At 53.8% G+C, this 19358-nt stretch overlaps 1 protein-coding gene across 9 annotated transcripts in view; it reads left to right on the top strand.

The window, feature by feature from the left end:
• Positions 1–19334, top strand: part of FANCM (FA complementation group M) — a 52472-nt gene extending 33138 nt beyond the window's left edge. For 2 of the 9 annotated variants that reach the window (XM_064659705.1, XM_064659704.1), the window contains exons 14-23: positions 7137–9060; positions 10156–10235; positions 10337–10408; positions 11109–11258; positions 12617–12773; positions 13635–13741; positions 14333–14872; positions 15698–16109; positions 17152–17443; positions 18251–19334. In XM_064659705.1, coding sequence (XP_064515775.1) covers positions 7137–9060; positions 10156–10235; positions 10337–10408; positions 11109–11258; positions 12617–12773; positions 13635–13741; positions 14333–14872; positions 15698–16109; positions 17152–17443; positions 18251–18398 — 3882 coding nt within the window. In that variant the 3' untranslated portion in view covers positions 18399–19334. Of the gene's footprint in view, positions 1–7136; positions 9061–10155; positions 10236–10336; positions 10413–11108; positions 11259–12616; positions 12774–13634; positions 13742–14332; positions 14873–15697; positions 16110–17151; positions 17444–18250 lie in introns of those variants that run through there. The other 7 variants (XM_064659707.1, XM_064659706.1, XM_064659708.1 and 4 more) reach the window with 7 other exon arrangements.
• The last annotated feature ends 24 nt before the right edge of the window (positions 19335–19358 follow it).

Genomic DNA, 19358 nt, shown 5'->3' with positions numbered 1-19358 from the left:
GGCTCCTGCCTGTGGGCACCCACACTGCTCCTGGGTTACAGATAAAGTTGTTCCCATCAGGATCTTAAAAGAACTAGGGAAAGTTTTCCCGAAGCTGGAGCTGGCCCCATGGGGAGCCTTGATAACTATTGTATTCTTTTTTTATTTTTCCTAGAGGGCTTGTTCTTAGAAAAAAAGTATTAATTAAAACTTCAGAAGAAGGGCAAAAGTAAAGAAATTTAGGGATTTTTAGGCAATGTTTCATTTTCTGCACACCTACCAAGGCATCTCCCCATAGTTTGGTCTGTCCTGGCTGCATTCCTGACTCTGCTGGGTGGGAGAAATTCCATCACCTGAGCAGCAGGAAGGGATGTTCCTCCAGCCTCTGGGACATCTCCCTCAAGCAGGAATGAAGCCTGAAAAAAAAAGAAATCTACCTAATATGTTAGTCCTGTGTGAAAAGTGGATGGAAAAACAACTGGTTTAGCAGGGATTTAGTGAAAGGCTGGGAGAATTGGGGTTGTTCAGCCTGGAGAGGAGAAGCTCTGGGGTGACCTGATTGTGGCCTTGCAGGACCTGAAGGGGCTGCAGGAAAGATGGAGAGAGACTGTGGACAAGGGATGGAGGGACAGGACACAGGGAATGGCTTCCCACTGCCAGAGGGCAGGGATAGGTGGGATATTGGGAAGGAATTCCTGGCTGGGAGGGTGGGGAGGCCCTGGCCCAGGTTGCCCAGAGAAGCTGTGGCTGCCCCTGGATCCTTGGAAGTGTCCAAGGCCAGGCTGGATGGGGCTTGGAGCAACCTGGGCTGGTGGAAGGTGTCCCTGCCCATGGCAGGGGTGGCACTGGATCACCTTTAAGGTCCCTTCCAACCCAAAGCATTCCAGGGCCCTGTGGCTGAAGGGTTGCTGTGGATGTGCATCCAGGTTTTCCTGCTATAAATATTCCCTGGCTAAAGGTACCCAGCTGACCTGGCTGCTGTTTATTTGTGGGGCTTAATAGCAGAGGGATAAAGACCAATAAGGTCAAAGCTGTTTCCTTAAATACCTGAGATAGTGAACCTCAAACAGGTCTATTGATTATTTATTTACTGAGGCACTGAATGTTCCTGTGAGTAACCAAATGATCGGGAAGGTTCTGATGAAATTATTTCTTGGGCAGAATCAGTCAGAGATTAGTCACAACAGGAGCCAGCTCAGGAGGTGTTTGTGGGGGGTTTTGGGTGGTTTTTTTTTTTTCTATTAGAGAAGAAATTCAGTCAGAAATTTACTGATGTTCAGCTTTCCTTTCCTTGTTCTCATTCAGTGATTCAAGAAACAGTTTTTTGCGTAACAGATCAAAAAAAAGTCAATTTAAGGGCTTGTTTTTAAAATAGATGAAGTGAAAGTGGTTGGGAAAAATTACATTGTATTTATATGCTCTTAAAAACTTAAAGAAGATGTTGGCCCAGTGAAAAGAAAATAAAAAAGTCAAAGAAACCCCAAATGTGATCCCTGGAAAAGGGACATCCACTGCAGCAAAGCCTTTAATGCCCGTGGGCTTTATTCCTGTAGCAGCACAGGGGCAGGGGGGGGGATTTACTCCCAGGGGGATTTTTGGTGTGACAAGGGAACCAATCAAGTTGTCCTTCTGCAAAATAATTCAATCTCTTTTAAGCATTTTCTGAAAATTAAGCCGTGCTGTTTGGAAACAAGGTTGGGGCAGAGTAATCCTTTTTATGGGAATGGTGTTTGTCTGAGCTCCCGAGGAGGAGGGACAGGGAATAGGGAAGTGGAGAGCTGGGGTTTTTCCTGGGAGACAGGTAATGCTGCATTTTACTGGTCATTAATTCTAATTTACAGTGGGAGGGTGACTGGATATTTCCCAGTCCAAAGCTGCCAGTGGGAACTCAGTGACCAAACGATCCCAGATTCTCCCATCAGAGGTTTGTCTCTGTTTTCCACTTCAAAAACCCCTTGGGAAACCTCTTCCAAGCCCAGGATGACCCTGGAACAGCTGCCACTGGAGTCAGGTGTCGTTTGTCATCAGTCCTGGGCTGCCCCCAGGGTTCTCCAGCTGAACCCCCTGAGAGCAGGGAAAACATTCCCAGGAGACCCCAAAACCCCACTGAACCTGGAAAGGCTTCCCATGCTCTGGGAGCTCTGAATCCAACAGGTTTTGGGGGGAAAACACAACATTTCCAGCCAGCTGGGACTTCACTTCTCAGGAGCCCCCGAATGCAGAGTTAAAAACGCTTCAAATAAGGACAATGAAATAGTTTCACCTGGTTTCTTAAGACCCTCCTTGCCAATAGTTTGGCTAAAATCCTCTTCTGAGGGAGGGAAAGGATTCTGCCCCAGCAGGAAATAATTTCAGACAAGGTGGGAGGGGGTTTGGGTTGGGTTTGGAGGGTGAGCTGGGAGAACCTGTGAGCCCCACAATCTCAGCTCTCCAGTTCAGAGAGTTTCTCTATACTGGTTCTTCTGACCTGGCTGCCAAATGATTTCAATCTGAGCATTAGCTGAGACCTGGGTTGGGTTGTTCAGGCCTTGGATTGCAGGTGCTCTGTGGCACAGCAGGTGTGGGTTCTCCTGCTGTTGCCTTTGGGGTTTGTCCCATTGTTATTTTGTGAGTTCAGGGATGGCTGGGTGGGTACAGTAACTTTGCATTTCGGATGCTGGGTTTAAAATCCTTCTCTGTTGTTTTTCAAACTGTCAAAATGTTTATAAATGTGAATAATTGGTTGGTTGTTCCTTAAGCTTTTAGAGCAGATTGATTTGCAGGGCTTTGACAGGAAATGTGCCAAGTGGGAGCTGGCAATTCCAGGACAGTCCTGGGACTCTGGCAGGAGCTGCTGTAGAACAAATGGCTTTGGGAATAGTATTTATGTTTTGACAGAGAGAGGGACTTTGGGCAAGGCCTGGAGGGACAGGACACAGGGAATGGCTTCCCACTGCCAGAGGGCAGGGATAGGTGGGATTTTGGGAAGGAATTGCTGGCTGGGAGGGTGAGGAGGCCCTGGCCACCCAAACTGTCCATGATTCCATGATGATAATCACATTTATGTAGAATATTGAACTGCTCCTGCCTGGATATTCCTGTTCTCATGGTGGTTTTAGTGTTGGCCTGGCAGCGCTGTAGCTCAGGGAGTGGAATCCTGGAATGGTTTGGGTGGGAAGGGACCTCAAAGCCCCTCCAGTGCCACCCCTGCCGTGGGCAGGGACACCTTCCACCAGCCCAGGTTGCTCCAACCTGGCGTGGACACTTCCAGGGATCCAGGGGCAGCCACAGCTTCTCTGGGCAACCTCATTTATTTCCTGATGTGCTGGAACATTCACTCTCACTTCTTCAGCCTCTTCAGTGATGCCTGTTCCCATATTTGCAGGGTACATACCCTGTATTTTGCTAATAATTTTTCTTTTTAGGGATCTTTGGGTGTTTTTATTGTGTAGCTGAAAGCAAAAAGCAACAGAATTAGCAGATACATCAATGATGTGATACCATCAGGAAGAGAATTATCCCAGCTTTCGTGGAAGGAAGCTGGGGGTTCTGTGCCCCTCAGGCTTCTTCCATGACTCAGCTAAATATATTTTTAAAGGTCATCTCATGTAATGTACTTAAACTTCCAAAAACCAGCTTCTGACAGCGTTTCTTCCCCTGGAGTGTCTTGTGGAAATGAAGCAGTGCTGGACCAGGGATTGATTATTGTGCTCATGAAGCAGCTCCTGGCAGGTGGAAATAACTGCTGGGCTGTTGTGAGGGAGGTGAATCCCAGGGCACCAACCTGTCCAACCTGGATGTGACCGGGCTGGACCAGGGAGCCTTTGGACAGCGGGGAAACAGGACTTGTGGGGAAGGGAGTGCAGGCTGATCGTAAAGAATGCATGGAATCATGGACTGCTTTGGGTGGAAGGGACCTTCAAGTTCCTTGGGCAGGGACACCTTCCACTGGAGTTCCAGGATTCCCTTAAAAGCCTGGTTTTGGGAATGGGGTGGGGGTGTTTGAGCTGCAGCACATGCTTGCTCAGAACACACTGAGGGCTGGAAACCCCAGATGGTTTCCCTCCAGCTCTCCACTAAAGAAGTTTTAGTTGTTCAAACCTGCATTGTATCTGCCCCCAGACTTCTCTCTTAATTTCCAAATAGCCAAACCCCCGGGGTCCTGGCAGGGAGCTCAATCAGCAAACGTGCCCCCAGAGCAGCTCATGGGGACAGAGAGGGCAACTTCAGGTTTGGGAGTCGCTGTCTTACATTTTAAGTGCTGGGAAACAGGATGTGCATAATCACACATAGATTTCTGTCTCAAACATGAAACATTTCATATATTAAGGGTTTTTTTTCCCTTTTTATTTTCTCCATTAAAACCCGCCTTGCTTGTTAACCTGACTCGGGGCCATCGATTTAGCCCAATAATCTCAGATGTTTTGCTGCTCCTGCCTGACCTATTTGCAGCGTGGCTGGTACACCCTGGAGCTGCCAGGCTGCCCGGGGGGCTGAGCAGGTGATTTAAGGTCCCACCCCTCGTGCCCGTGGTGGCTCCAGCGTGGTCATTCCCAGGGTGCCCTTTCCCTGCAGCAGCACTGGCTGGCACAGCACTCCCCTGGGAGGCAGTGCTTGGAGTGCCCCTGCAAGGGGAGCAGTTACATAAGGCCCTGGCAGCTGCAATCAGGGCACTCAGCTCTGCCCTACATGCTAAATTTGGCCATGGCACTGCCAGGCTCCAGGAGCTGGGTGTGCCAGGGCAGGGCACGGCATGGGCTGTGCAGGGGCTGGGGGGTTCTCGGTGTGGTCACCCCTCACTGCTCCCGAATTCTGTGTGAGAATCCCACAGTCCAGACTGGGTTGGGGTGGAAGGGGCCTCAAAGCCCATCCAGTGCCACCCCTGCCACGGGCAGGGACACCTCCCACCAGCCCAGGGTGCTCCAACCTGGCCTTGGACACTTCCAGGGATCCAGGGGCAGCCACAGCTTCTCTGGGAAACTTGATTAGTTTGGGGTTTGTAGGTTTGGGGCTTGTAGTTTGGTTGGGTTCGGGTTTGTAGGTTTAGGGTTTGTAACTGGGTTTGGTTTTGGTTTGTAGGTTCAGGGTTTGTAGTTTGATTAGTTTGGGGTTTGTAGGTTTGGGGGTTTTAGGTTTGGGGTTTGCAGTTTGATTAGTTTGGGGTTTATAGGTTTGGGGTTTGTAGTTGGGTTTGGGTTGGGTTTGTAGGTTTGGCGTTTGTAGGTTTGGGGTTTGGAGTTTGATTAGTATGGGGTTTATAGGTTTGGGGTCTGTAGTTTGATTAGTTTTGGGTTTATAGATTTGGGGTCTATACTTTGATTAGTTTGTGGTTTGTAGATTTGGGGTTTGTAGTTGGGTTAGTTTTCAGTTTGAAGGTTTGCTGGTTTGTAATTGGGTTAATTTTAGGTTTATAGGTTTGTAGTTTTGGGGTCTGTAGTTTGATTAGTTTTGGGTTTGTAGGTTTGGGGTTTGTACTTTGATTGGTTTGGGGTTTATAGGTTTGGGGTTTGTAGTTGGGTTAGTTTTGGATTTGTAGGTTTGGGATTTGTAGTTGGATTAGTTTTGGGTTTGTAGGTTTGGGATCTGTACTTTGATTAGTTTTGTATTTATAGGTTTGGGGTTTGTACTTGGGTTAGTTTGGGATTTGTAAGTTTGGGGTCTGTCTTTTGATTAGTTTTGGGTTTATAGGTTTGGGGTTTGCAGTTTGATTAGTTTGGGGTTTATAGGTTTGGCGTTTGTAGTTGAGTTAGTTTTTGGTTTATAGGTTTGGGGTTTGTAGTTTGATTAGTTTTGGGTTTGTAGGTTTGGGGTCTGTCCTCCGATTAGTTTTGGGTTTGTAAGTTTGAGGTCTGTCCTTTGATTAGTTTTGGGTTTGTAGGTTTGGGGTTTGTAGTTGGGTTAGTTTGGGGTTTGTAAGTTTGGGGTCTGTCCTTTGATTAGTTTTGGGTTTGTAGGTTTGGGGTTTGCAGTTTGACTCATTTTGTGTTGCAGAACAATCTAAGGCCAAGGCTGATGTGTTGGGCACTGTCAGGAGCGTGTGGGTGGGCAGGAGCAGCACCTACTCCTCCTGCCCTGATTTTTGGTGGTTTGGCAGCTCATTAATCCTGGATCCCTGTAGGGCAGGTCTGGTTTGTGTGATGCCTCAGGGCTGGAGGAGCCTGGTTGAGCAGCACTGGGCTGTTCCTGAGCTCAGTGTGACCACAGTGTTACCAACCCCGTTACCAACCCCGTTACCAACCCCGTCACCTTCTGGGATTGCACAGAGAATTCCAAACCTTGAGTCTGTTCCTGAGCTCAGTGTGACCACAGCGTTACCAACCCCGTTACCTTCTGGGATTGCACAGAGAATTCCAAACCTTGACTCTGTGTTTTGACTGAGCTTGAAGGAAGGAATTATTTAGAACCTACCATATCAAAATGCTCCTTTAACCCTTTCACAGCAGTTCTTTTCTTCACTGTTTTGGAATGAAGACTTCTCAGAAGTCAGGCGTGTAGTCTGGGGCTCTCCTGCTCTGCCAAGGAATAAATATATGTGTGTATATCTGGATACCCACACACACATGTATGTGATATAGGACAGAACTTTTGGGGACTGTCAGGAGGCAGATAATCCAGGGAATCTCTTACTGTAAAAGTCAGTTTTATCACCCAAGGGACCTTGTTTTGTTTCAGGGCTTGAGGAGTCCAAGGATTCATCTCACTGAACTGCCAAAATATAATATAATGATTGTTCCTGCTGTTTAGCTCTTACATCCTTATTTTTATTGTAATTAGTGAGACGGGTTGGAACTTGGATGGAACATTCTAAACCATTGCCTTCAGAGCCCCTTTGGGCCCTTGCTGCTCCTTTGCAGGCCTTAATTTTGAAACCTTAATTTAAGAGAGAGGGTGAGAGGGGCAGTAAATAACCAGCTCTTCCATCCAGGCAGTCCCTGTGTGGATCCCTCACTGGGGGTGGTGTCCAAGTCCGTGGTGCTTTTTCCAGGGGTGTGTTTAGAAGGGCTGGTTCCCTTTGGAACAGAGGATTAATAGCACAGGGAAAAAAGAAGCTGAGAGTCTGTGAGTGAGAATTTCTTCAGGAGAACGAAACCTTTGGCACTTGTTTGAACCCCCCGTGCTGGGGAGCTGTGTGTGTTGATGGGGTATGTTCAGTAAATATTGCCCTGTGTTTGGCCCAGGGAGACTGCAGCTATGGACGGGAGCTCCAGCCCCACTTATGTGTGGAAGACATAAATATTCCAAGGAACAAAAGGCATCTCCACATGGCCCAGTCCAGCTGGGCTCAGAGAGCACGATCCTCCAGGAAAGGCGTGGCACACACATCCCAAATGAAGCCATTCCTGCCTGACAGAGGTGATAACCAGAGTGAACTCTTCACCACCTTTAAGATAACCAAGCCAAAGCCTCCCAAAAGAACTCCTGGATCAAGTGTGGAGGTGGATCCTTCAGCATCTCCCCCAGGAACGTTTGCTCTGGATGAACAGCCTGACCAGGGCAGTGAGAGGGACAAGGAGCTGGAGGTGACGTTTGACTTAAATGCAGTTATTGACCTGTGTGACAGCAGTGACAGCACTGACATTCCTGACAGTCCAGCAGCAAAGGGAGACGAACCTGCAGGCAAAGCTCCTGGATCCCTGGGGATGCTCCCTGGGGATTCGGGGTACGAGACATCACCGCTGTCCTCGGACTTGTTCTATCTCCCCGAATCCTACGGGGAGTCACTCGGGAGACCCTCCCAGGAGCCTCCTGGCTTAGACCAAACATTGTCCCGGGTGCAGAGGCTTTTGTCACGGTCCCCTCCCCCCATTCCCTCCTGGAATGAACTCGAGGACTTGGAAAACATGGTGAGGAGTGAGGAAACAATATGTCCTGTCCCAGAGGTTATCCCTGAGGGTCACTCTGCAGGACCATGGGACAATGCCTTCTCCCCATCCTCAGGAGCTGATCCTTCACTGCTGCTCATGGAAAATCCCAAACCGAACATCCCCAGGGAATTCTGTGCTCCAAGAAGTCCCTGTTTGTCCAAAACTGCCTCATCTTCCAAGGCTGCTGTTGTTGAAGAGCAGCACGCCTGGAATGACAGCTTTGATGGGCTGTTTGACAGCAAGGAATTCCCTGCCATCCAGGGGAACGCTCCAACCACAAACCACAGCCTGACAAACGACCCTTCCCACAAGCACTTTGTGCACAGAGACACTGCAGGTGCTGCCACTGACCACAAGAAGGTGGTGGCTGGTGGAGAGCAGAGCATCCATTTGTTTGAGGATGAGCCTGTGGATGACACCGGGGACAGCGGGTTATCCGTGAGCAAGGAGCCTCCAGCCAGGCCAGATCCAGGTGGGAACATCATTGGGACAGATGGAGAGCGAGGATCCAAGGGGGTTCCCTCCGAGGGGCCCTGTGTGAGCACCAGCACCTGCAGGGAGCAGCCCCAGAGCAGTAAATCCATGGAAACAGCAGGAGTGCCTGAGCAGGGCCTGGAGAACGAGGATCTCTACGACTGTTCCCAGGAGCTGTTCTCCGTCACCTTCGACCTGGGCTTTTCCATCACAGACAGTGACAGTGAAACCCCCCAGGAAAACGGGAATACTGGGAACACCAGCAAAGCAAACGGTGCCTCGGGGAGTGGTGCAGGGGCAAAATCCGCTGAGGATGGAAAGATATTCCTGAGGGATGGGTCCAGGCTGGAAACCTCGCCAGAATGGGATTGCAGAGGTCTGGAGAGAAGAGACGTTTCCACACCGTTGTCATTCCAGAGCAGGGGTGTGAATGACAGGGAAGGGCCAGAGGCTGCTCCTGCTGCAGTGCCTTCCCTGAAATCAGGAGGCAGGAGAACGGGAAGGGCATCACCCGAACCTTTGCCTTCGGCGCTTTCAACCCCAATAAGCAGGAAGGGTGGGAATGTCCAAGCTATCAAAAGGATTCCTAGGAAAGTCTTCTCCAGTGCCAGAGAGGAGACTCCAGAGGTGCCTCCTGGAGATAAAGTCCATAAAAGCCCACGTGAGCAGAACTTTGGGAGTTCAGCTGTGGATTCCCCTTTGGGAAGAACTGCAAACCTGGCAGACACCACCCTCCGTGGATCCCGAGCGTGTCCTGCTGCAGGTAGGGGTTTTGGTGGGACAGTTTGGATACCTTCATGTTTAGTCAACAGGATCCAGTGTCTTCTGGATCCTCAGCTTGGTCTTGTGAGTGAGGTGGGAAGGCTGAAAGGAGAAGGAGTAATGGCTGCAATACTGGAATTGGGTGGATGAGGAGACTTCACCCCACACGCAAGGAAGGAGTGGGAATTAAACCTGAACCTCCTCACAGGTGTTAAAGCCATGGGAGATGTGACTGTGTGAGTTAGAGCTGCCTTCAAAGCCCTTTCTTAATCTCAGGATCTGACTGGTGCTCCTCTGGATCTCTTGATCCCTGAATCCATGCCTTCATGTTTTCCTGTCACTGTTCCTGAGGAATGGAAACTCTACTGATGGATTTCTTTCCATTTACTCACATGACAATTGACTTCTATTTCAAATTTTCTGATCACAACTGCAGCACAAGCCTGGGATCTCTTATGTAATCCCAGAATGGTTTGGGTTGGAAGGGACTCCAAATCTCATGGTGTCCCACCCCTGCCCTGGGCTGGGACACCTTCCAGGCCCTTGGCCCCAGTCCCTCTCCAGCTCTCCTGGAGCCCCTTTAGGCCCTGCAAGGGGCTCTCAGCTCTCCCTGGAGCCTTCTCTTCTCCAGGGGAACCCCCCCAGCTCTCCCAGCCTGGCTCCAGAGGGGCTCCAGCCCTGGCAGCATCTTTGTGCCTCCTCTGGACTCACAAACACTGTTCCTTGGCTCCATTCCATGCACCCAGAGGGGTTTGTGTCACAAAATGCTGCCACAAGGGTAACTCTTACTCAACTTTCAAGGGCTTTTTCTCTTGGTTTGGTGTTTCCCCTCCCTTTTTCCATCTCTGTGCTGCCCAGGGTAATCACTCCCACCCCGAGAGTCCCCAGGGAAGCAGGATTTATTGTACATCCCAGCTGGAGATTATCTCTTTTGATTAACAAGGCTAAAGAGAACAATATTTGTCCTGCAGATCAATAAATAATCTCCTTTGGAGTTACTTTTGTGAGAGAGGCAGGTTTTGATTGCTCAGTTATAGCAATATTGCCTGTGAACTGTGCAATTCCCAGTGAATGTTGTTTACTCTTTTTGCTGCAGGAACCAGCAGTGAGAGCGAGGAAGAGATCGTTTTCCAGAGAAAAAACAGGATAAAAAAGAATGTTTTGAAGTCTCCTGATGTGAGTCTTAGAAAAAGAAAATAGGCAAGAGAAGCAAAATGGCAATTCAAGCAGCCAAGCACGAATGCTGTGAGCACTGATGGTTATTCCTGTTCCCACAGGGGATGGACGAGAGTGACTTTGAGTGCCCGCGGCGTCGCGTCCCCAGGAAACGTCAGCACCCCCTGGACCTGGTCAGTGAGTGCCTTGGAAAGGGGGGAGATAATGGGAACTTATCCCTGCTTCCCTTCTTCAGTTCTTCCCCCAGGGCTCCAAAGATCACAGAATCCCAGAAGGGTTTGGGTTGGAAGGGACCTCAAAGCCCATCCAGTGCCACCCCTGCCCCAGGCAGGGACACCTTCCACTAACCCAGGTTGCTCCAAGCCCCAAAATATCAACCACAGGAAATCAGGTGTTCCTTAAAAAGCAAATGTTGAAGGATGACTGAGTTATCCCAGGGCTGGAGCCCCTCTGCTCTGGAGCCAGGCTGGGAGAGCTGGGGGTTTCCCCTGGAGAAGAGAAGGCTCCAGGGAGAGCTGAGAGCCCCTGGCAGGGCCTAAAGGGGCTCCAGGAGAGCTGGAGAGGGACTGGGGACAAGGCCTGGAGGGACAGGACACAGGGAATGGCTTCCCACTGCCAGAGGGCAGGGAGAGATGGGAGATTGGGAAGGAATTGCTGGCTGGGAGGGTGGGGAGGCCCTGGCCCAGGTTGCCCAGAGAAACTGTGGCTGCCCCTGGATCCCTGGAAGTGTCCAAGGCCAGGTTGGAGCAACCTGGGCCAGTGGAAGGTGTCCCTGCCCATGGCAGGGGTGGCACTGGATGTCCTTCCAACCCAAACCAGTCTGGGATTTATGACTGTAATTAAACATTCCTTGCTTTCCCCTGACTCTCTAAGGGCTGTGTTCCCTGTTCCCAGTCAGAGTCCAGTGATGACAGTGGGGATTTTGCCCAGAACTGGAGCAGGACCACGAGGAGCAGCTGCACAGCCCAGAACAAAGCCCGGCCAGGACGAGCCAAACGGCTCCGGAGCAGCTCCACAGCCCAGGTGTGTGTGTGACCCCACGTCTCCTGGCTGTGGAAGGTCGTGTTTGGAGCAGCTGGCACTGGAGTTGGGGGGTGGGCATGGGGCTGGGCAGTCTGTGGTGTTAGGACACTGTCCAGGAGGGCTGAGGCTCAGCTGTTCCACACCAGTGCACTGCAAACACTGGAGCTGAAATCTTGGAACTGGATAAAGGTCTGAGCCCTGCCATCCCTTCCTGCCTGTCAGAGTCTGCAGGGCCCTGGTGACACAGTTCTGAAGCCAAATAACGATGTCCATTTTACAGTCTTTAGAAATGCTCGAGGATTAGTCATCTCTGGGAGCTCAGGGTCTTGCCCAGAAATTAATATTATTATTATTATTATTATTATTTGCATTGGGATACTTGATCATATGAATTTACCCCCTACTCTGAGGGCTCAAACTTTGAACATTCAAGACAGCAATGGTCCCTCAAGCCCAAATCTTAAATCTTAGCTCAGTATTTGATACTTTAGTCCATCACTGCAGCAGGAGAGGAAGCAGGGCCAGAATCAAGTGAAGAGCTCTTAAATATTTGTGGCTGTGGTTCCACTGGGCAGCAATTGCCATAATCAGGGCTCCAGGGCACAATACATTGGATATTTTTGACGTTTGAAAGATAATCTTCATTGTCAAGCCTTCCCTACGGTATCGGTGTTTTATATTCCGGGATACAAAGAATGAGGTGGATTAAAATCCTTTTTTCAGTTAGATTGAAACATTTTTTTTAAATGTTTTGGTCCCAGCTCTGCCAGCTGGGACCAAAAGGATCATAGAAAAAGAGTGTGTCTGCTTAGGAAATTCTGCTGTGCCTTCACACTGACCTTACCTAAACATCCATAGTGATGGACAGGCCAGAATTCCAGATCCACGGGAGTTCCCAGGCATTAAAACCACTGTGACCAGTCCACTATCAGTCAGGAGAGAGCTGCAATGAGATCAACACAGACTGTGACCAGAGCAGCCCCTGGCTCTGGAGCCAGTAAATCCTTTAAGGAGCTGGCACCTGAGCAGAAAAGGGTGCACCTGGGTGGGGTTGGGCTCTGAAGTTCCCACTGATTTGGGTTTGGGGGAATCCAGCCCTTCCAAAGGAACCCAGGTTTTTGACAGCAAATAAAGAGTCACACTGGGTGTATGAGCTGTGAAGCCCGTGGATGGTGTCGGGCAGCTCAGCCCCCCGTGTTGGTGGCTCTGCCTGGGCTGTTCCCTGTCCAGGGGCACACAGGCCATGGCATTCCCCTGCCCAAGCCAGGAGCCTGGTGCCTGTTGGCCTGCAGTGACTCGGGGGTCTCAGGGCAGCATTAGTGCATCAGAACCCCCTGCAAGGCCCCCTGTTTTCCCAGGCCACAGCCAGGCAGTTCCTGGAGGAGGAGGCAGAGCTGTCCCAGCACGGGGCTCAGGGGCTGTCGTCGGACGAGAGCGACGGCGCCGAGGACGAGCTGAGCTCCTCCATGGCCCAGTTCCTCAACGACGAGGGGGACGGCACACAGGCCCTGGATGGTGAGTGGGGGGCTCTGTGGGACCCCACATCCTTGGGGGATGGATGGGGTGGGATGGGCATGGCCGGGGGGAAATGAGCAGCGACCCCTTCACCTGGGCTGAGGGGCTGCTCCTGCCATGGCACCCACAGCTCTGCCAGCTGGGCAAACCTTCTGCAGCCTGAGGAGCTGCTGGAGCTGTGCCAGGGCAGGGTCAGGTTGGATCTCAGGAAAAGGTTCTTCCCCCAGAGGGTGGTTGGCACTGCCCAGGCTCCCCAGGGCAGTGGGCACGGCCCCAAGGCTGCCAGAGCTCCAGGAGGGTTTGGATGATCCTCTGGGGCACAGGGGGGGATTGTTGGGGTGTCCTGTGCAGGGCCAGGGGTTGGGCTGGGTGATCCTGGTGGGTCCTTTCCAGCTCAGGATATCCTGGGATTCCATGGCAGCTTTCATGACAGCAAGCTGGGGACATTTAGAATCCCAGAATGGTTTGGGTGGGAAGGGACCATAAAGCCCACCCAGTGCCACCCCTACCATGGGCAGGGACACCTTCCACCAGCCCAGGCTGCTCCAACCTGGCCTTGGACACTCCCAGGGATCCAGGGGCAGCCACAGCTTCTCTGGGCAACCTGGGCCAGGGCCTCCCCACCCTCCCAGCCAGGAATTCCTTCCCAATATCCTATCTGTCCCTGCCCTCCTTCATCTCAGAGCCCTTGGGCTGTGCTTTGGGATTTCCAGAGGTGGCTGGAGAACTGCAGATTTTTGTTTGGGGAAATACAGGTTTTTGGGAGGCTGTAAAGGAATGACTGAATATGGCAAACAGTGTAAGAATGACTGGAGGGTTCTGTGAGCAGTAACTCTGTATCCCTTTGCTGTTCTGGGGCAGACACGGCGATGAGGGCGGTGTACCTGGAGTCCGTGCGCAGCCCCGCCCTGGGCAGCAGGTACAGGATGGTCCGGCGGGAGTTCAACAGCTCGGCCATTTTCTCACAGGTGTGCAGTGACCTCTGTCCCTGGGGATTCCTGGGGGGTGGGAACACATGGCTCCAGTCCTGCTCTGAGGGGTAGTTGGCATTTTCTGGTAAATAATAAATTCTAACACAAGACTTCACCTGGAGGAGAGAAGGCTCCGGGGAGACCTGAGAGCCCCTCCCAGGGCCTAAGGGGACTCCAGGAGAGCTGGAGAGGGACCTGGGACAAGGGATGGAGGGACAGGACACAGGGAATGGCTTCCCACTGCCAGGGGGCAGGGTTAGATGGGATCTCGGGAAGGAATTGCTGGTTGGGAGGGTGGGGAGGCCCTGGCCCAGGTTGCCCAGAGAAGCTGTGGCTGCCCCTGGATCCCTGGAAGTGTCCAAGGCCAGGTTGGAGCAACCTGGGCTGGTGGAAGGTGTCCCTGCCCATGGCAGGGGTGGCACTGGATGGGCTTTAAGTTCCCTTCCCACCCAAACCATTCCATGTGTGAGAAGCCCCTCAGCCCCTGCTGTCCCTGCACCAGGGTTGGATGAGCCAAGTGCCTCCATGGGGAGCAGCAGCACCATCATTCCACTGCTCCACAGCTGACTGGGATTGTTTTTCCCACAGATCCCCGAGCAGGACGCGGAGTACGAGGAGGACAGTTTCTGTGTGGGGGATGAGGAGGAGGAAGCCTGCAGACAGAGTGGGCCCAGCGAGGAGGAGGAGGAGGAGTGTGTGAACTGGGGTCTCCTCACCAGGGACAGTGTCCCCGGGCGGTACCTGACCCGGCGCAGGAGGAGACTGAAGCAGGCCGGGCTGGAGCAGAGCCCGCCCGCCCCGGGGCACAGGAGGAAACCCTCCCGGATCATTGTCCCCAGTGACTCCAGCGAGGAGGAGACGGCTGTCAGCGGGGAGCAGGCCATGGCAGCAGGCTATGCCAGGGCAGGACAGGGGAGCACAGGGTGCCCCCAGCCCTCGGTGCCCCCTGCACAGCACAGCCACGGTGCCAGGGCAGTGCCAGCCCCTCGGCCTGGGGGGCACCACAGGGACATGCTGCTTGGCCTGCGGGCTTCAGGCTGTGAGAGGCTGGATTTGCACCCAGACCATCCCAGCAGGAGCACGTCCTTCCCACCAGCTGCCCCTGGCTCTGTCCAGGCTCCCAGTGAGGTCAGTGTCCAGTCACAGCAGGGACCTTCCTCTCACCCCACGTGCTGGGAAGGGATTCCTGGGGCAGGGCTGTTCTGGGGGCTGTCACAGCACAGCAGCAGGAGTCAGGGGAACCTGGAATGGTTTGGGTGGGAAAGGACCTTAAAAGGGTTGGACTTGATGATCTCAGAGGTCCCTTCCAACCCAGCTGATTCTATGATCTCATTCCAGCCCCTGCCGTGGGCAGGGACACCTTCCACTAGCCCAGGTTGCTCCAAGCCCCATCCAGCCTGACCTTGGACACTTCCAGGGATCCAGGGGCAGCCACAGCTTCTGGTGACACAGGAGCAGAGCCATTCCTGGTGCTGCTTCACACCATCTCCCTACCCTTTGCTCTTGCAGCTTTTGTACTCCCAGGGTATCCTGGAGTCAGGGTAATACTCCCAGGGTATCTCAGCAGTCAGTAAATAAAAACTGGGCATTAGATGGTCTCTTGGGACTGTCAGCCATGGAGGAGCATGGATCTGTGTGGAACAGCAGTGTCCACCCATTCTGTGGGGTTTGTGCTTGTAAAATACTTGTTCACCATCCTCAGTTAACTCCCTCCAGCCTGAGGTTGGATTCCTCATCTCTCACACTTCCCAGCCTGACTTCTGTCCTGTACGTGGTCCAGCTTCTGCTCAAATCGTTGGTGAAAGCTGCTGCTTTTGTCGTTCCGACTCCTGGATAATCAGATCAGCTCATTTGGGAGGGGGATGCAGGGGATGAAAGTGTCACTCTGAAAGTGTTAATACTGCAAAGCATCCCTTTATTAATTTGACTGAACCCCCTTGTGGTCTGTTACAGTCCCTGTGTGATCTCCAGCCCTCACAGGTGAAGAGCTGTGGGAAGAACCCCCGTGGGAGCGCCTCAGACCCAGCGTGTCCCGCAGCCACAGAGCCCTCCTCGGCCTCAGCCGGGCCCTGCCGGCACCCCCCGGGGAAGGGCCCTTCCCTGAGCATCCTGGCAGACAGCAGGGAGATCAGCTGTGGGGCAGAGGTGATCTCCTCCCTGCGGGCAGTGCACGGGCTCCACGTGCAGGTCTGTTCCCTGGGCACCTCCGACTACGTCGTCAGCACCCGCCTGGCCGTGGAAAGGACCTTCCAGTCGGAATTGCAGGGCCCTGGGAACAGGAACAGACTGAGCCAGCGGCTGCAGCGCCTGCAGGGCCTGTTCCAGAGGGTCTGTGTCATCCTGGAGACAGACAGGGCCAAACCAGGTGGGCGTTCCCAGGGGCAGCACAAGGGAATGGCTTCCCACTGCCGGAGCTGAGGGGTAGATGGGATATTGGGAAGGAATTCCTGGCTGGGAGGGTGGGGAGGCCCTGGCACAGGTTGCCCAGAGAAGCTGTGGCTGCCCCTGGATCCCTGGAAGTGTCCAAGGCCAGGTTGGAGCAACCTGGGCTGGTGGGAGGTGCCCATGGCAGGGGATGGGATGGGATGGGATGGGATGGGATGGGTTGGAATGGGATGGGATGGGATAGGATGGGCTTTAAGGTCCCTTCCAACCCAGACTGGTCTGGGATCGTATGATAAAGGAACAAGCAACAATATTATCCATGCAGACTTTTGTTCTAACCCAAATGATGCAGTCAGATGGTTCCCCTGTCTGTTCCCAGAGCCATCTAGACAGTAACTGAGAGCTCTTGCTGCACCTGCTCCACAGATGAATGGAGCCCAGATCCTGATTCCATTACAGATGTTCTGGGATATGAAACTCCACCACTGCAATCCAGTTGTTGAGGGTGTAGCTTTGGTTTCATGGCAGATCTCACTTGTTGATAGTTCCCATATGGGAACACTGCTGGAGTTGATCCCTGGAGATGCAGCTGCTCCAAGGGGGCTGTAGGAAGTGGGTTGAGTTGGAGCTGCCTGTTTATCCCACTGCTGAGGGTGTCACTCATTTCCATCCTCTTTGTCCAGTTTTTCTCATTACACCAATTCCAGGGTGCTGCTGGTCCCTCATGGAACAGTGTTCAGGTGCATTGGTACTTGTGTGGCTCCACCAAACCTCTCCTGATTTCATGGAATCCCAGAATGGTTTGGTTGGAAGGGACTTTAAAACTCCTCTTGTTCCACCCCCTGCCATGGGCAGGGACACCTCCCACTATCCCAGGTTGCTCCAAGCTCTGTCCAGCCCGGGATGTGTTCCCTCCCTGTGTGTCTGGTTGTGAGTTCTCAGGGTGAGGGATCCTGGAGCTGGTTTGCTTTGTGAGTCCTCACACTGGATCTTCACTGTGCTTCCTGTCCTTCCCTCTGCAGGAGAAACGTCCCGTTGTTTCCAGCGCACTCAATACTACGATGGAGTGCTCTCGGCCCTGGTCCAGGCTGGCATCCACATCCTCTTCAGCTCCTGCCAGCAGGAGACTGCTGCTCTGCTCAGGGACCTGGCCCTGCTGGAGCACAGGAAGGGAGCTGCCATCGATGTGCCCACGGAGCTGGAGGGGCCCCGGCGGGACCTGCTGGGCTTCTACCTGAGCATCCCCCCCCTCAGCTACGTGGGGGCCCTGCAGCTCTGCCACTGCCTCGGCTGCCCCCGGGACCTGGCCAACAGGTAACAACACCCCGGGGCTGCCGGGGCTGCCTGGGCCTGGGCTCTGCCTGGGAGAGCCTGCCTGCACCTTCTGGGGGGACAGAGCCTGCCTGCACCTTCTGGGGGGACAGAGCCTGCCTGCACCTTCTGGGGGGACAGAGCCTGCCTGCACCTTCTGGGGGGACAGAGCCTGCCTGCACCTTCTGGGGGGACAGAGCCTGCCTGCACCTTCTGGGGGGACAGAGCCTGCCTGCACCTTCTGGGGGGACAGAGCCTGCTTCCCCATCCTGGGGCACAGAGCCTGCCTGCCCCATTCCTGGGGCACAGAGCCTGCCTGCCCCATTCCTGGGGCACAGGACCTGCTCCCAGGATTCCTTTCATCACCTTTCCTGCTGGGATCGATTCCCAGGGCCATCCTTCCTGCACCTTTCCAGCTGTAGTAGCTGGGGAGATCTTTCCCCGCACCTTTCCTGCTGGGATAGCTGTTCAGGGAGATCCTTCCTGCTGTGCCTTTCCTGCTGGGAGAGCTGCTTGGAGAGATCCTTTCTGTCCCTGCCAGGGCTCCCAGGAGCTCTCCTGTCCCAGTCTCATCCCTGCTCTTTATGCCTTCCCGTCTCTCCCACTGAGCAGCCCCGGGCACTGACACGGGCTCTGCTTCACCCTCCCTCCTGCCGCCCCACCGCGTCTTTCCCTTTGCCATTCCCTGTTTTCCCTGCACTTCCCCAGCCTTGCCGGGGTGTGCTCGGGGCAGCCCGGGCTGTTCCCGGTGCTGTATCCGGTGTATCCAGCGTATCCAGGGCCCCGCTCACCCCCTGCCCTCTCTTGCAGCTCCCCCAGCGCGGTGGCCGCGGCCGCGCGGCTGAGCCGGGACTGTGCCGAGGAGATCCAGCGGTACCTGCGCCACAGCTTCGACCCTCAGCTGCTGCCACAGCCCCCCCGCGCCGGCGGGAAGGGCCCTGCGGCCCCCCGGAGCTGAGGGGCTGGGACTGGGGGCCCTGCTCTGCACTTTACCGGGATTGGTGTCCAACCCAATAAACCCTCACAAGCACCGGGCTCTGGGAGGCTCCGGCCGGGCTGGGAGCATCCCGAGATTCCTTTGCAAAACACGATGGCTCCGGTGCTTCGGCAAACCAAAGCTTTGGGGGGTCACAGCAAGGAGCCCCCGGCAGCTCCTGCCCTTGGCTGCAGCGCTGAGCCCCGCGTTTCCTGGGAAGAAAGGGAATTGCCCGGTGTTCCTGGGGCCCGGGACAGCGGGGCGCTGCTGGGTGGGCCCGGGGCAGGTCCCCTGGTCCTGGGGGGGCCGGTCCTGGGGGCCCTCCCGTGCCCGTCCTGCTCCCTCTGCCCCGGCTGCAGGAGCTCGGGGGATCCGTCCCTCTGCTGCCACGCTGTGGCTGCCTGGAGAAGGACCGGGATCTTCATTCCCATCCCTTCCCGCTCACAGCTCTTTGCAGGGAGTTCCACCTTCCTGGAACAGGGACAGGACACAGGGAATGGCTTCCCACTGCCAGAGGGCAGGGACAGATGGGATAGTGGGAAGGAATTCCTGGCTGGGAGGGTGGGCAGGCCCTGGCCCAGGTTGCCCAGAGAAGCTGTGGCTGCCCCTGGATCCCTGGAAGTGTCCAAGGCCAGGTTGGAGCAACCTGGGCTGGTGGAAGGTGTCCCTGCCCATGGCAGGGGTGGCACTGGATGGGCTTTGAGGCCCTTCCAACCCAAACCATTCCCTGAGTCCATGATTCAAAACCAAGGGGATGAAGCCTTGGGGCCCCATCCCAAGCTGGACAGGTCAGGGATTCTGCTGCTCCACAAAGTCCAATGGATCCATGAGTAAAATAAGCTCATCCTTGTTTATTACATTAAGGAAATGTAAAAATTCAGATTCTCCCTCAGGGACAGTAAAAAGCAGTTTCAGTTACTTCCAGATTTTACCTGAATTTAT

This window comes from Pseudopipra pipra, chromosome 6 (assembly GCF_036250125.1).
Source record: "Pseudopipra pipra isolate bDixPip1 chromosome 6, bDixPip1.hap1, whole genome shotgun sequence".
NCBI lineage: Eukaryota > Metazoa > Chordata > Aves > Passeriformes > Pipridae > Pseudopipra > Pseudopipra pipra.
Note: the sequence above shows the minus strand (reverse complement) of the source record. Positions and strands in the feature narration are given on the sequence as shown.